General features: G+C 43.7%; 2 protein-coding genes across 3 annotated transcripts in view; both read right to left on the bottom strand.

The window, feature by feature from the left end:
* msraa (methionine sulfoxide reductase Aa) overlaps positions 1 to 305 on the bottom strand; it is a 76165-nt gene extending 75860 nt beyond the window's left edge. The window contains exon 1 of the mRNA XM_083789986.1: positions 108 to 305. Coding sequence (XP_083646112.1) covers positions 108 to 243 — 136 coding nt within the window. The 5' untranslated portion in view covers positions 244 to 305. The remainder of the gene's footprint in view (positions 1 to 107) is intronic.
* A 6883-nt stretch (positions 306 to 7188) lies between these two features.
* The window catches only part of ift172 (intraflagellar transport 172), a 60425-nt gene continuing 52340 nt past the window's right edge, over positions 7189 to 15273 (bottom strand). For both annotated transcript variants that reach the window (XM_083790803.1, XM_083790804.1), the window contains 11 exons: positions 14556 to 14619; positions 14336 to 14422; positions 13139 to 13255; positions 12503 to 12613; positions 12078 to 12197; positions 11655 to 11750; positions 11451 to 11510; positions 11207 to 11305; positions 10505 to 10658; positions 10306 to 10397; positions 7189 to 8168 (listed from right to left, as the gene is read on the bottom strand). In XM_083790803.1, the coding sequence (XP_083646929.1) occupies positions 8079 to 8168; positions 10306 to 10397; positions 10505 to 10658; positions 11207 to 11305; positions 11451 to 11510; positions 11655 to 11750; positions 12078 to 12197; positions 12503 to 12613; positions 13139 to 13255; positions 14336 to 14422; positions 14556 to 14619 (1090 nt within the window). In that variant the 3' untranslated portion in view covers positions 7189 to 8078. The remainder of the gene's footprint in view (positions 8169 to 10305; positions 10398 to 10504; positions 10659 to 11206; positions 11306 to 11450; positions 11511 to 11654; positions 11751 to 12077; positions 12198 to 12502; positions 12614 to 13138; positions 13256 to 14335; positions 14423 to 14555; positions 14620 to 15273) is intronic.

Raw genomic sequence — 15273 nt, 5'->3', positions numbered from 1 at the left:
AACCAGTTTCAGTTGGGTTGCACAACACAGCTATTCACTACATAACACCAGCAACAAAGCTAACTTGCTAAAGCTAGCAAGAACTGCCATAGAGAGGGGGGACTTACCTGAAACTTTCAGACTTTGTTCCCGGCCCGAAAGCGCGGCATCAGGCGTGGGCATCATGGCTTTGGAGGACATGTCTCCCATTCCCCTGTTGACAAAGTGTCGCCAAATCAAACGGAGTCTGCTCGTGGCGACCATATGCAGCTCAGCTTCAGAGTCTTGAGTCCCTGCAGTGCTTGCACAGAGCTACCGTAGTCTCATCCGTCATCCAGCGTGTGCTTGTGTATTGTGTAACATCCAACCCAGGCCTCAACGTCCTCGTTGTTCAATAACTAAAATTACTTCATCATACCATGACTACGGTGTTTGCCTGACGACTATTCTATTCAACAGGAAGACAAATTTGGCCTTTTTAAAACACATAGCCTACATTATTTACTTTTATTTTATTTATTATTAGGCTATTATTACAGGAAAATATACACGTGAGAATTTGCTAGTTTAGTTGTGATTTTAATGTCAATCATTTTCATGGTTATAGCCCGATAGGAAACTTTTATCTTGGCGGCGTGGCGCACATCGGACATCCTGTAGGATGTAAGCAGGGGTGTCTAGATACAGATGCTGCGTAGACCCCCAGCATGGTCCCTTATACTCTATATGCATGGTCCATTGGTCCCCACTCCCCAGCCAGGTAGTCAGTGACTGCGTCTTGCGATGGATTTGGAATGCTGATGACGATTTTTCCCATGGGATCAATAAAGTACCGTATAGGCTATATATAACTAACGGTGTGGTGAAAACATTCTCTGATGAAAACAGTTGTTTATATCTAGGCTAATAATCCGCTTTCTTCCTGGGACGGGTTCACGAAAGACTATGTCACAATGTAAACCATATATAGGTCATCAAATAAAACACAATTATTTATTATAGCCTATTTATTATTAAAAATCACACCCATGTGAAGTGAGGGGTGCTCTTATCATAGTACATCATCCATTAATTGTCAATGGGAATTTAATATTTGTGTAGGACAAAAATCTACACGGAGGACAACGAGACTGGAAACAATTGCACAGAGACAAACACTAGTGTGATTAACGGTTAACGCACACAGGTGATATTGATTCACAATTTCACAAGTAGGCTAAAGAGAGTGATTGGCAGTCCTGTCCTACATGTGCAGAAGACCATGGTAAAAATAAATGGTAAATGGTGCATTTATATAGCGCCTTTATACAAGGCGCTAATATAAGTGGTGTGGGACTCGCAGTATGGAGGAGTTGGAGAACACAAACAGGCTATAATGTGCAGCTATTGGGCATAATAGCATAGCAACCGTGGACACTGGACAGACATCTTATAGAAAAGCCAAGGGCGTGGGTTGCCGTCTTGCCGAGATATGGCATTGGCGCGCGCGCGTTTGTAGCCATCTGGAGTTGAACTGTGCTCTCGGACTCGGAGGCTGAGGCACCTGCCATGCAGGCACGCGGCACACTTTGCGGCGGCACGAGACGGGGCGGGGGAGAGAGAGGAGGAGGAGGGACGGAGACCTCTAGTGACCCTACCGAATGTAGTCAGACCCAGACGCACGAGAGGCTGTGCATGGATACTAGAGGCGTCTGTCTGTGGGTGGAAATAGAACCGAAACGATAAAGAAACGTAAAGTGCAACCGGGAACGGACCCTATAGTCTACTCTAGGCCTGATAAACAAAATTGGAATTGAAGAAATCCACCTATTTTGGTCTAAAATGATGCTAATTGCTAAAATCGCGAGAAACTGGCATGGTACAGACTTCAGTTCAGTTCAGAGGGACATCACATCAAATGTTATACAAGCGTATAGCATATAGATACAACCAATATAGGCCTATAGGCTATATTGACTATAAAATTAATGTTCATGCATTAGCGCAGCCGATTAATTCACTCAGAACCCGTGATAGTAATTTCCTGAGTCAAATGAATGCCGAATGGTCTCCCCATCAATCTATACTTGTGTGTTAACGGACAACATGCACCATGGTGCATGCGGGGGGAAGGGACGGACGGAACAGATGACAAACCATATGGACAACAAGGCCTGTGCCGTTGGTTCATAGGGAGGGGGTTCCCAAAATATTTATTCAACTTAATGATTTGTCCTTGAATGGAAATAACGGCCTGGATGGCTCGTGATAATCATCAATAACCTATTCAATTGAGTTGCCTGTGCAGCAATAGGCCCAGAGAAAATGGACGAGAACAGTTTAATGCGATGTATGCACGTATAGTGTTTGATTTATTTTTTCTGTTAGCGTTATGTCGATCCTTAGTGGACTATCGCCTAGGGTTCAAATATTATAGCGACGGGTCTTGTGATATACAACCTAACTTACCTAATGCTGTTGTCTGAGAAGCTATACATTAATTATACAGTTAGCGAAGGGCCTGCATGGCCTGGGAGTTTATAGCATGCCTAACCTATTAAACCTATACTCCGAATTATAATCTGTTCATATAACGTCAATTACTGTAGCCTACATGGGTGAAATGTTGAATACAATAAACCTGTCCAAAATCAGCAGATGCTGCATCTTCCCCAGAAGAGAGGATGAGAGGGGGATAAGGAACACGGGATGGAAAACTGGGTTACTCTCCCCCACTCAAAAGGCTTTTACCATTAGAGCCTTTTACGTGATGACAACGTCTCCCCCCCCCCCTCTCTCTCTCTCTTTCTCTCTCTCTCTCTCGCTCAGACTGCGCCAAAGCCCTTATCCACCAACTGCTGCGCCCATATTCTCTCTTTGACTCTATCCGCGAGGAGAGTTTAAGATATTTTTGTGTGTGCCTCCAGTGGAATATCTGTTATTGTTTTCATCTCCATCGTAGCCCAATATCCCCCCATCAATTTGCAGTGTGAGGAAGAGGAGCAGCGGCGATGGATGTCACTGACCGGAGAGGACCGTTTCACTCAGCATCAGCACCCGACCGGCCGCCGGTATCTTCCTGTATACTAGAGAGAGACGGATGGAGCATCCTGGTTCGCTGGAACACCGAGAAAGAGACTATTATGTTATGTGCATGCTAAATGGAAGACTCGTGGAGATTTGAGTTGTTTTTCGTGCTATATGGGAGTCATCGATCACGCAAGACACTTGTGTAAGTTACTCGCTGGTTGCGTTAACGACATGATTAGCCTATATGCACAACAGACTTGCATTTATTCGGCCACATGAATTTGAGTTTGTTGTCTCAAACTAAAAATTATAATTATTTTTGCCTATATTCTGTCCTATTTATATTATAGGCTTATACCCTTTTGCCCTCCCCATGAATCCCTCCCCCTTTACATTGGTGGCATTCTGTTCCAGGTCAGCACAGAAGTATTATTAACTTATTAATATAGCCTACTAACTTATTTCTCTCTCATTGTCTATCTGCAATATCCGAGGTAAACTAACTAGTGATGCAGGTGCACTAAGCGACCAACCTCCTTGTCCCCGCACGCACACGCACGCACGCGCGCGCACACACACACACACACACACACACACACACACACACACACACACACAAAGAGGCAGGCGTGGAAGACATATCGTTCAGACACCCCCCCGCAACCTCTGCTGCTGCATTTTGCATGAGCTATCTAGGTCATTAGCATTTTAGCGTATGCAAGACTTGACAAAGCTGATGATGAGAGAGGCTCCAGATGGGCCGCTATATGCCAGGCGTTTTTTCTCTACCACGGGAGTTGCTGAGCTATAGACTGCGGAGCCCCGTTATCTTTCTGTGGTCATTCGCGGCCTGCAAACCGGCCACGGGCATCAAAGCTATAGCCTACTGTGCGGGGGGCTTTAGGCTATACTATACTGTTTGTATAAATCATAATAGGTATACCTCTCAGCTTGCACGCATGTATAGGGTAATTAATTTCCGTTCGGCCAGCATCTTCATCCCCTGCAATTGTATCATTAATGCCATGGTGAAATATGATGCATGCGCATTATGGCTATTGTTGGATATTGGAGAATGATGCTTTATTATGACCGCCTGCAGGCAGGTTTGCAGTGCGTGCCGGTAAAGTCCTATATTTTGGCGCAGAGTGGTAAAGCTGCAGCTCATCACGATGCCCTTCTTTTCCACGCAATGCAGGTTGCGGTGTTACCGTCATGCTAGCACTGTTGGAAACGGGACAGCGGCGACGGAGAGCGGGGCCCGTTTCTCCTCGTGTTCACAGCGGACCTTGATTTAAATGTCCATACAATTAAGGCACGCGGTGAATGCCAAGAGAGGGGCCAAATATCGTCAGAAATATTGCCATTGAGTCCGTCACACATTTAGGCCCATGCATTGCACGGCGTTGGTAGAGCTTTGATTTTCCTTCAAAAGGTTAAAGGTCTCGCCTTCAACATCTTGTAATGTATGGCTATATGCATTGATGAGGCATCAGCACGGCTGCAGCCGTTATTACACCAAATCATTTAAGGCCATTTCAACAAAAAAGGGGATTCAACATAGGCCTTCCTTGGCTATACATTCATGAATGCGTGCATGCGTGGGTTCAGCGTCTTGTCAACCGTTCAATGATCTATTTGGGGATGGAGAAGCTAGTGGACGGAGAGAAGCAGCGGATCTGGGTGGAGAACACACGGCAGGGGCAAGGCCCCGTTTCTATATAAACTTCTGCCGTGATGTCCCAAATAGAGCCGCTTATGGGCTGGCTTTAGTGCCAAGGAAAGGAAGGACGATTATGCAGCCAAGCCTGCTAAATGAAGGATATAGCCTATTGCAAGTGAAGTGAAGGATGCGTAATTTGCGTAAAGGCATGCAGGAAATGCATGGGATTGGGAAAGGAATTGTTACACAATTGAATCGAGATGGTAATGCAGGCCCATCAGCCTTCCTCTTTATGAAATAGAAAACACACACAAGCCATAGATTGTTGTAAAATGGGGACCCCCTACGTGCTGGTCATTTCCCATAATACATATCAATCATGGGATAGATGTGTATATTGATCAATTATCAAAATATGGACATTTGTTAGTAGGCTACAAAGCTCCCATGTTGCAACCGCATTGTCCGGATATATCATGCATTGCAATCCCCATATGATGTCTGTCGAGGACCGAGGCAGATATATTTTTAGAACTATATGCTCACAACAAGTCAGGGAATTGGTTGAGCCTCTATTTAACAAACGTCCATGGGCCTATCAGATACCATGCAGTCTTGCAGTGAACATGCACGGGCCACGGCCTATAAGGAGCCTGTCAATTAGGCATTGTTGCGTTTAATGTTAAGCAATGTTCAAAATAAATTTCATGAAAATCTTTTAGATTATAGGCGAGGACGAGGTCATATCATTCATGCAGAGCTATCATTAGCACAATGTTGAATATCGCAAAGCACAATCCATAGTCCATAAAAGTAGCAGCTAGGCCTACACTCGGAAATAATATTTATGTTCCCTGCGTTACTTAAAGCGATGTTTTCTTTTGTTTTCTTGCAGAGTGATTTGGAATTGGGACGTCCATGTCCATGATATAGCCTACGATATATTATATGTCATGTCACTTCGGGAAGACGGGAATGGCATCATAGTAGATGAGATTTTCATTAATGAGGAAATATGAAGACATTGGTTTGCAACCTTGAAAGGACTTCCATTTAATCATTTTGAGCACAGGTTCAGTTTGCAATAAACGGTTGGGTGGACGGTGGACTCACTGGACTGTTGGGTTGATTTGATTATTTGGTGAAAATGCCCCAGAATTGCCTGCTATTCTCGATTGAGTAATCTTAACTAAGTAAAACGTATTCTAGGAATTTACTAGGGAGGCAGGACTTTGTGTGCTAAATGTTATCCTATACATATATCTTCTCTGCGTCAAAGCCTTTATGCCTTTCCGTTTGACAGAGTATTTCGCCATAACGCCAAATGCAGCGAGTCAAGGTCATGACATGAACCATTAAGCCCCATCTAAAGAAAACGGATATATTATTAGTATAGCACGATCCTTTAACTCCATGAGTCCATGGAGTCTTCACAATACTGGCGCAACACGCTTCCGAGCATTTGACCCACAAGACGGCGCTATTTACCCAAGCAAGGAAAATAAATAGTGGACAAATGAAATGAAATGGTATAATATCCATAGCATAGTTGAACCACTATGCATGCTACTTAGATTGTCCCCATTGTACACTATACTGTACAGTGTATATATATGCTCATGTCAAGAGTAGTAATCTAATATTAACTGCAATTCCAAGAGAATATTTGGAAAGAATGTATCTTTATTTAATTTTTACTATACAAAATACATTCAATATCAAACAAACAAAGGCAAGAAGCCATAGTGTCGAAACGTTTAAAGTCCAAACTCTATTATATATTTCAATACAATATTAAAATGTTACTGCGAGCACACACACACACACACACACACACACACACACACACACACACACACACACACACACACACACACACCTCATTCTCTAGTAGTGTAGTGGCATAGATGCTCTTTGGACTTTGGTCGTATATGCAAAGCATGAAAATATCGGCTTATGGAGCACAAAGGTAAGCTTGAATGATATTGGGGGGAAAATTCCATTGCAAATTGCAATATTTAATATTTTTGCAAAATGTATTATAATATAAAAAAATCAGGAATTACATAATTTCACAAGATGTATTTATTATGATTAGGAAGAGTTTAGAGGGGAAAATAAGGCAGTTGTTCAATACTTTGATTGACTCAACCTCTGTGGATGCATAATGTGTATGTACGACCAGTTACCAATAAGTCATTAAATCATTATGTCATTTATCAGATGGACTGTAATGTTTTTTTTTCCTCCAGATTAGTCATGAAAACTGTGAACCTAGCTAGTTTTCATTTTCTAGCAAGAAGTTTAAATACAAGCATACAATGTGACTGCCTGGACCAATTTGCCTAAACTATCCTTTGCAATTATATGCACATGTGTACATTGTGACATTGATGCTGAAATTATATATTGTGCTGCTTTACAGAAAGGCATTTATGGTCTATCTTTAACATGACACTTTGGTTTTAAGTTGTCAACCTAAGCCTTCAAAGACAAGATGATAGAGGTAGAAAGGGAGAAAGAGAGAGAGACAGGAGAGAGAGATAGTGAAGGAGAGAGAGAGAGAAGGAGAGAGAGAGAGAGAGAGAGAGAGAGAGGGAGGAGGAGAGAGAAGGGCAGAAAGGAACTGAAGACATGAAAAGAAGGCAGGGAGTGAAGAATGATGCAGGAGAACTAACTGAGAAGTAACACAAGAGTGAGGAGGAATCTGTCAACTGACGCTGAAATGTACAAAATATGTATTTACACTGAAGCCCGAACACTCCGGGGCTGACTAACCAATAGGAGTCCATTCGGGACTGTGAACGGCGTCAGGACTAAAATAGAACTCTGGGAACAGTGCGGGGTCAATACATGATCATGAGATGATGCTAGAGTGCTTCACACACAAGAAAAATAAATTAATATATATGCTGGTTGCGTCACTCATGTCTGTTGTCAAGGAAATGACAGTCTTCTTGATGGCGTACAGGCCTAACAAACGCAGGCCAGTTCCTAAGCGCAAACCCCCATGCTGTCACATTGTATTAAAAGCAGAACAGTGACAGTAAAACCACGTACTACTGGGAGATGCGGCCCACTCTAGATAACAACAGGACTGCAAAGGCTGTCTATAAAGATCCCATAACGATGTGTTAAGAGCCAGCGTGTGCAGGCAGCGCTGCATTTCACTAACAGGCCCACAATATGCAGAGATGGAGGGATAGGTATGAGGAAGAGGAGGAGGAGGGGGAGAGGCAAGAGGTCTAAAGGGAGAGCGCGGACGGATGGATTAAATATTTCAAAGCCTGGGGCGGTGCTTTGGAGAGAATATCGGAGTGGTGAGATGGAAGCGTGAGGTATAAGGGGGTTGAGTAAGGGGGCTTGGAGAGGGAGGGAGAGAGAGAGAGAGTGTGTGTGTGTGTGTGTGTGTGTGTGTCCAAGAGCCTCAATGGAAGGAGAATCCAGAGGCCGGCAGGCCTCCACACCATTGGCTGATAAACATCAGGACATCCTGGCATTCTGGACTGTGAGTGGTCTGTAAGAGATAGAGGAACATTTGCAACAACAAATCACAAAACACACTCAGGGACACAGAGTAGATAAGAGTGTATTTTGCGTGTGAAAATGTATGTGTGTGCGTGCACGGGTGCGTGTGTCTACTCTATTTGGGAACTAGGAGGGCTGAGTCTAGTCTACTTTTCTAATCACACCTGTGAAATGTCGAGGACTCCTGAGTGCTGAGCGAGGATGAGATAAAGTGAACCATCATTAGCCAGGGCTCAAAAGATTCATATGCTATCAGAGCATATCAAACCTGGGTTGTGAACGTGAACGTGTGTGCGTGCGTGCGTGTGTGTGTGTGAGGGGAGGGGGGATGATCAAAGGTGTGGATCAATTATGAATCAAACATGGTTTGGGCTTCATGCTGTTCAGTGAAGGCTGGGAACACTATGGGAATCTTCCTCACTCTATTCAAATCCTTGTGGGCTCCCGCTAATACACCCCAAAATTCTCCTTCACAGCACGGCTCACGTTAATTGCAGTTTGGCTGCTCATGTTCTTTGCTCAATTGTTTGTGTTAAGTTGATAACTTCTCAACGTCCTTTGAGGTCATTAAGCTTTAAAAAAAATTAATAAAACATATTTTTTCCTAAGCATAGCAAAAGTTAAAATGTCAACAAATGCTTCAATTTATAGCCGATTTGCAAGTTAGTTGTTTTTAAATCTGGTGTAATCTTTCTAAAACACTACATCTGTAGTGTCTGTAATTAAAATATTTCAATACATCACTTTATCATGTATATTTTGTTTATCAACAATTTATCCTTTAAAATGTTTTCTCAAATGTAGTCATAATGATATAATGTGTTTAGTTTAGTCAGTATTCACTGCTGACTTATACCGTTTGGTCTGGGGATGGTGTGTAGACAATCACATCCTCCGATACACACAAGGGTCGCCAGCTGCCCTACGGTACCCTACGGTACCCTACGGTACCCTACGGTAACCGGAACGGTTGGTACAACAACCTAGTCGGACCCGTTACTTATAGGCGGAACTAGCTAATACGGAGGTGCGCGTCTGAAGTGGATTCGAGCCAAACGTTGCAGGTCTGCTTCAGCCGACTCAGCACCGTTCGACTTACAGAATTAGGGACAGAATCGAATATATTTGACTGGGTCCAACTAACCCGAGGTCACTGGATTTGACCGGGTCCAACTAGGTTGTTGTATCGACCGTTCTTGTATTCCTGACAGTGAGGAGTTCCACTAGGAGGCTGTAAGGCATGTGGAGGAACACGCTATGCCTTCCAGCTCTGCTCCCTGCTGAATAAGCAGCCTGCCTTCCCTGTAGGAGTCACTAGTGCAGCAGCCGAGAACACCCTCCCCTGCTGGAGCCGAGAACACCCTCCCTGCTGGAGCCGAGAACACCCTCCCTGCTGGAGCCGAGAACACCCTCCCTGCTGGAGCCGAGAACACCCTCCCTGCTGGAGCCGAGAACACCCTCCCTGCTGGAGCCGAGAACACCCTCCCCTGCTGGAGCCGAGAACACCCTCCCCTGCTGGAGCCGAGAACACCCTCCCCTGCTGGAGCCGAGAACACCCTCCCTGCTGGAGCCGAGAACACCCTCCCTGCTGGAGCCGAGAACACCCTCCCTGCTGGAGCCGAGAACACCCTCCCTGCTGGAGCCGAGAACACCCTCCCCTGCTGGAGCCGAGAACACCCTCCCCTGCTGGAGCCGAGAACACCCTCCCCTGCTGGCTTCCCAACCATAAACACGGCCCATTGTGTTCTGGCGAAGGCCAGAAGCGCCATGGAAGAATCAGACGCCAATCTCCATGGTGGTGGGCAGGATGATTATGTCATTTGACGTGTTTGCCAGGAACATTTGAATATTATGATCTACAGAACAAATTTTCAAGCAGTTTAGTCTGTTATAGATGCTTATTAGGTAACTTAAGACAATACATTTAAGATGCAAAAGTTGATTGTTCTGTCGGTGTACAAAGTGTGGCTGTCGATCATTGGTAACAGACCAACTAAGTGTCTGAATACTTTGTTTGAAAATGTGACTACATTGTCCAAGAAATAAGGGCTTTAACGCTCCTTCCTTCGTGTGGAAAAAGGCCAACTCTCCCTCCTTTCTTGCCTCCTTCTGTCTGTCTGTCTCACCTTAGTGGCCATGAGGAACTTGTTCCAGTCGTCCTTATTAGCCACCTTCCCTGGGGTCTTGAACTCCATTTTGTTTCTCAACACAGGGTAGCCTGGGGTGAACAAAACAGGGCCACAATTACCAATTGCTTGTCTGCTGAAAATTAGAGGCAGGGAAATTCACACCAGCACTATCTCCCTGAATAATGGTATGGCGTACCAGTGATGACACAGGGCAGAGAGCGGATGCCACTGTTGGCAGCTATCAGCGACGCCTCGTATGTGTCTCTCTCATCGCGTGGCAGAACCTGCTCCACTCGTTGATCCATGGATACCGTCAACACCCAGTCACGGATCTCCTCATGCTGACTTTCCTGACACCCGCAAACACACACAAACACACACACACACACAAATGGACACAGAAAAAAGCCGCCATCTCAGAATCACAAACTTGTACAAGTGCACAAATATACGGTGCATGTGTCCATACATACACTAAAAGTTAAATGAATACTTTACAGTGTATACAGTGTATCGTTAGCCTCATAGCATAATTGGCCAAGTCATTTTGACTTATAGGAAATAAATTTGCCTAAGTTATATTTATCTGACTTTATTTACTAACTCTACAAACTCCGCCTAACTCTACTCTCCTAACACTGCTGATTCATCCTGCCTTATTGCCTAGCCGTATATCTACCCATCAGAATGATTTGACTCAGGCAGATAGTGATTTTCGAATGTAACCTCACTGCAACCGGTCATTCCGTGCAAGTATCGGCCTCATCGGCCATCTTCACACCCACAAGACAGTGTGAAGTCACTTGGTCATCTTCACAAAGTGAAGGATGAACATATTAAAAGATGAGGCCAACGGTATGTTGGGGTGGGGTCAACTGAGGTACTGTAGGCATCTTACGGTGACATGGAGCTTGGAGGGTACAGGGACCTCGAAGGGGATATCTGTGTCCTGGAAGTCTGCGTGGTCGAGGGCATCCAAGTTGCCCTCCTGAATACCCTGGAGAGAAACGCACACACACACGCACACACACACACACACACACACACACGCGCACAGTGCACACACAGGTATGATTCAGTTTAGAAAAAACATGTGTCTATTACTGGAGGCCTACCCGTCTGTTTGTGATTGGCTAACTCACATCTGACAGATCCAGGAAGTGGTTGAGGAAGATGAACGCCATGTTCTCCCAGCCGATCGCCTGTGATGGAGAAGCAGAAAAGGACACATTTCCACTAAGGACACCAAGTGCTATCTTGGGCACTCCACTCGTCGTAGCAAGACAAAACAAAACAAAACAAAACAAAATATATACGAAAATAGGGCAACTGTAGAGTGCACTTACCCTGCAGGCCATGCCAGCTTCGTAGAAGGCCTTATCGGCTGGAACCACTTCTGTGTGCCGCAGGAGAGACACCGACAACTTGGTAGAGATGCTCACCTGCAAACACGTGGGTGGACGCATGGATATAGTACAGGTATGTATGCTTTGTAAGAACATGCATCAGTGGGTCTCAAATGTTTTAGCTCAAGACCCAAAAGAGAAATTAGACGTTTGTCCGGGACCCAAACATAGCGAAAATAGAAGATTGGTTATTTTCCGTATCGCTTTTTTGGGGAATGTTTTTTGCAAATGTTTTGAAATAATAATAATTAAAAACTAAATGTATAGAAAACCCCCCAAAAAGGGACCCATAAAAATAGTATGTGATGATAGGGTTTATTATTACATTTAAGCAATGTGTCTGCATGCATGTTGTTCACATACCAGCTGGTCCACTCCTTTGGCAGCCGATCGAGTCGCACAGTAGTGAGCAACCAGCAGCATCTCTTCAAACTCCTCGTGGGCTGGAGAGTTCGCTTCAGCAGACTTAGACAGATTGTCACACTGGAGAGCATGAGAACAAGGAAGTAAATTCAAAATGTCCTTAACCTGTACATGTTTCACAATCTTAGCAAGGCAGTGCAGTGGTTTGTAGAGGTTAGAGAAATGAGCCTTGTATCCGGAGAGATGAATTAAAGTGTTTGTCTGGGAATACATGGGCATTAAGTTAAGGAGAAACTGCCGGCATGGGGTATCTTTCAGGTGTCACATCAGAACAATGGAGTGACGTTTCCCTTTAATTTAACTCGGAAAGTGTCAAAATGGACACGCTGTGGTAATATATTGATTCCAGTTTTTATTTTATTTACCAGAAGCAGCAGCATATTGCGGAGGTCGGCCCACATGCGGTACGACTCGGCAGCGTCCGTCCCCAACAGGTTGAGCAAGTCCATGAACAGACGCTTGTATATGTTGAAGTTCTGACAAGAGAGAGACAAGTACACATAACAGTCAAGTCCTCAGTGTTCATTTAACTAGATTTGGTTACATGTGTATACTCTCTGAATTACAAATTAATATACTGTACAGTACAGTAGTATGTATACTCTCTATAGCATGTATAGTCCCTGAGTTACAAATGGATAAAAGGACACTATGATGATGTGTAGAACACATTTTATGGTGAGATGAAACCCATCCTAGTTATGCTAACTGGGTCAATAGGCAGGAATAGGATATAGACAGAAAAAACAATTACTGACAGATGTAAATCAAACAAGCGACAAAATTTCACATTCATCACATACAACAATGTAATGTATTCATCTGATTTTCTATTCTATTCATTTTAATTCTATTTCTATTAATAATAATAAAGCATCAATTTAAGAGACGACAGTGGAGCAAATTTTAAATGTGCGTGTGTGTGTGTGTGTGTGTACCTGGGGGTTGCCGGGGCTCCATGTCATATGAACAGACCTGTGTGTGTGTGTGTGTGTGTGTACCTGGGGGTTGGCTGGGGCTCCATGTCGTATGAACAGACCTAGAGCCTGCGATGGCTTCCCGTCCTTGATCAGCTCAGTAGCATACAGCGCTACGTACTTGTGGAGGATCTTAAAGTCCTACAAACACAACAACAAGCGTACGTACACACCCAAAGTATATTCAATCAACCATGCATGCAATTAGAACCAAATGGTTTCATTAGTACACTCTCAGTTAAAGTAACATATCAAAAGGGGGTCTAATAGATATCAAACTGGGTGTCCTTGAAATAAAAAGGTTAGAGAATCACTGACTTATGAACTCGTTAACTTGTTACTTGGTGTTAAAAATTATGATATTTATTTTTCTATTGCTTATCAAACTGCATGCCATCTGAAATAGAACAAATAGAAAATAATTATTGCTGATTTGGTTCGAAACGTCTTGGGGACAGCAAATAATAATCACAAATATAGCTGTAAGCAGCGATAAGACGGGGTCAAGCCATAAAAGTAAAGCAATAAAGAAAAAGCTTCTAATTAGGAGGAAAATACTACTTGATACTTGATACAATGATACTACAATGACTACATTAGGACTAACAAGTAATGTTATATAGAGAGGAGTTATACTCTTCCAAATTAACAATTATAGGTTGGAGACTGGAGATGACGACATGTTTTGGTTACCCCCACGAATTAACATTAGCAGGTCCAGATTTTGGACCCAATCAGGTTCCCTGTTCCGGGTTGGTGTTGTTCACTGATTGGACAATGGAGATGACGTCATTTCTTTTGATACGCTGATTGGCTGATAGGGGTTGTCTGTCAACGCTGTACTGAGTGTACTCTCACGACCAACCATGCATTAAACAGGGTCCAGACAGACACAAATTAATGGAAATGCGATTTCAAGGGAGAGTGGTTAACCAGGCTACAAAATTCCTTGACAACGCTTTTTTAACGTTGTCAAGAGTGGATCAAGCAAATCAGATAATTGACTCATTGGGATACCTAAAGGTCAGAGGTCCTTTGACCAATGACTGTGTGCTTCGATTCTTGAGTGATTCCCACGACCCTCTACCATATTGCCGAACACATAACTGCCAAAACTGCGAAAAATGGTGGAACCCATACGAAAACAATAAGGGGTCTTCTCCCCTTCGGGCTTGACCCCTAATGAACTAGATTTCTAATAATATTGAAGCCGTTTCTCACCTGTTTAGAGGCCGTCTCCAGACATTTGTCCCACTGGCCTCTCTCTGCATACATGTCCAACGCTGCCATTACATCCACTCCCACAAGCTGTAACACACACACACACACACAGGCACACGTGCACGCACATGCATTTTAAAATAAAGCAATAGCGATGGGGATGACAAGAAAGGCCTAATGTGACTGCTATAACAACGTGCTATTCCTACGTGATACTTACAGAGTCTACTTTGCCTTGGTTCTTCAAGTGCTCTTTGTATTTCTGGTCTACATACTCCTCATACCTGACAGGAGTCAGACAGAAAGCACAATATGTGAGATGAAAGGTATTATCACCCTCTATTATTTCATGTGTACAGTATGTAATATTTATTTTTATAATTGTATGCATTTTCCTACCACTATGGTGTCTGTGACACTCTTGGTGTCTATACTCGGCCCCATCTTTGTTTCTCTCTACACAACACATCTCTTAAATAGAGGATTTACTAGCTCACAGATAAAATTTGTTTGCCTGGAAAAGGGCATAAAACACTAAGGGCTGTATTTTGCGTGTCTTAAGTACCAGGTCTTATTACTTAACTTAAGAGCATTGACCACGCCTCCAGGTCTTAAGTTAAGTAATAAGACCTGGTACTTAAGACACGAAAAATACAGCCCTAAGTTTCATAGCTAGTGGTGATCAGTCTGTACAGCACTTTGGGCCTAAACAAGATACCTTGAAAACTGTTGGCTGGTTTACCATAGCATTTGCTGTTCTTCAGGAGAACTGATTTTGGTGACCCCACAGACTTTGATCTAGTGCCATTGTCAGGTAAAAGGTTCCACTCGTTTTGGGTTTTTTTATTAACTTAAATGGTTTATTTTATTTTAATTAAAAGCATTTGTAACGTACGCACGCAAGCACACACACGCACACACACACACACACACACGCA

This window comes from Protomyctophum parallelum, assembly GCF_964188405.1.
Source record: "Protomyctophum parallelum genome assembly, chromosome: 19".
NCBI lineage: Eukaryota > Metazoa > Chordata > Actinopteri > Myctophiformes > Myctophidae > Protomyctophum > Protomyctophum parallelum.
Note: the sequence above shows the minus strand (reverse complement) of the source record. Positions and strands in the feature narration are given on the sequence as shown.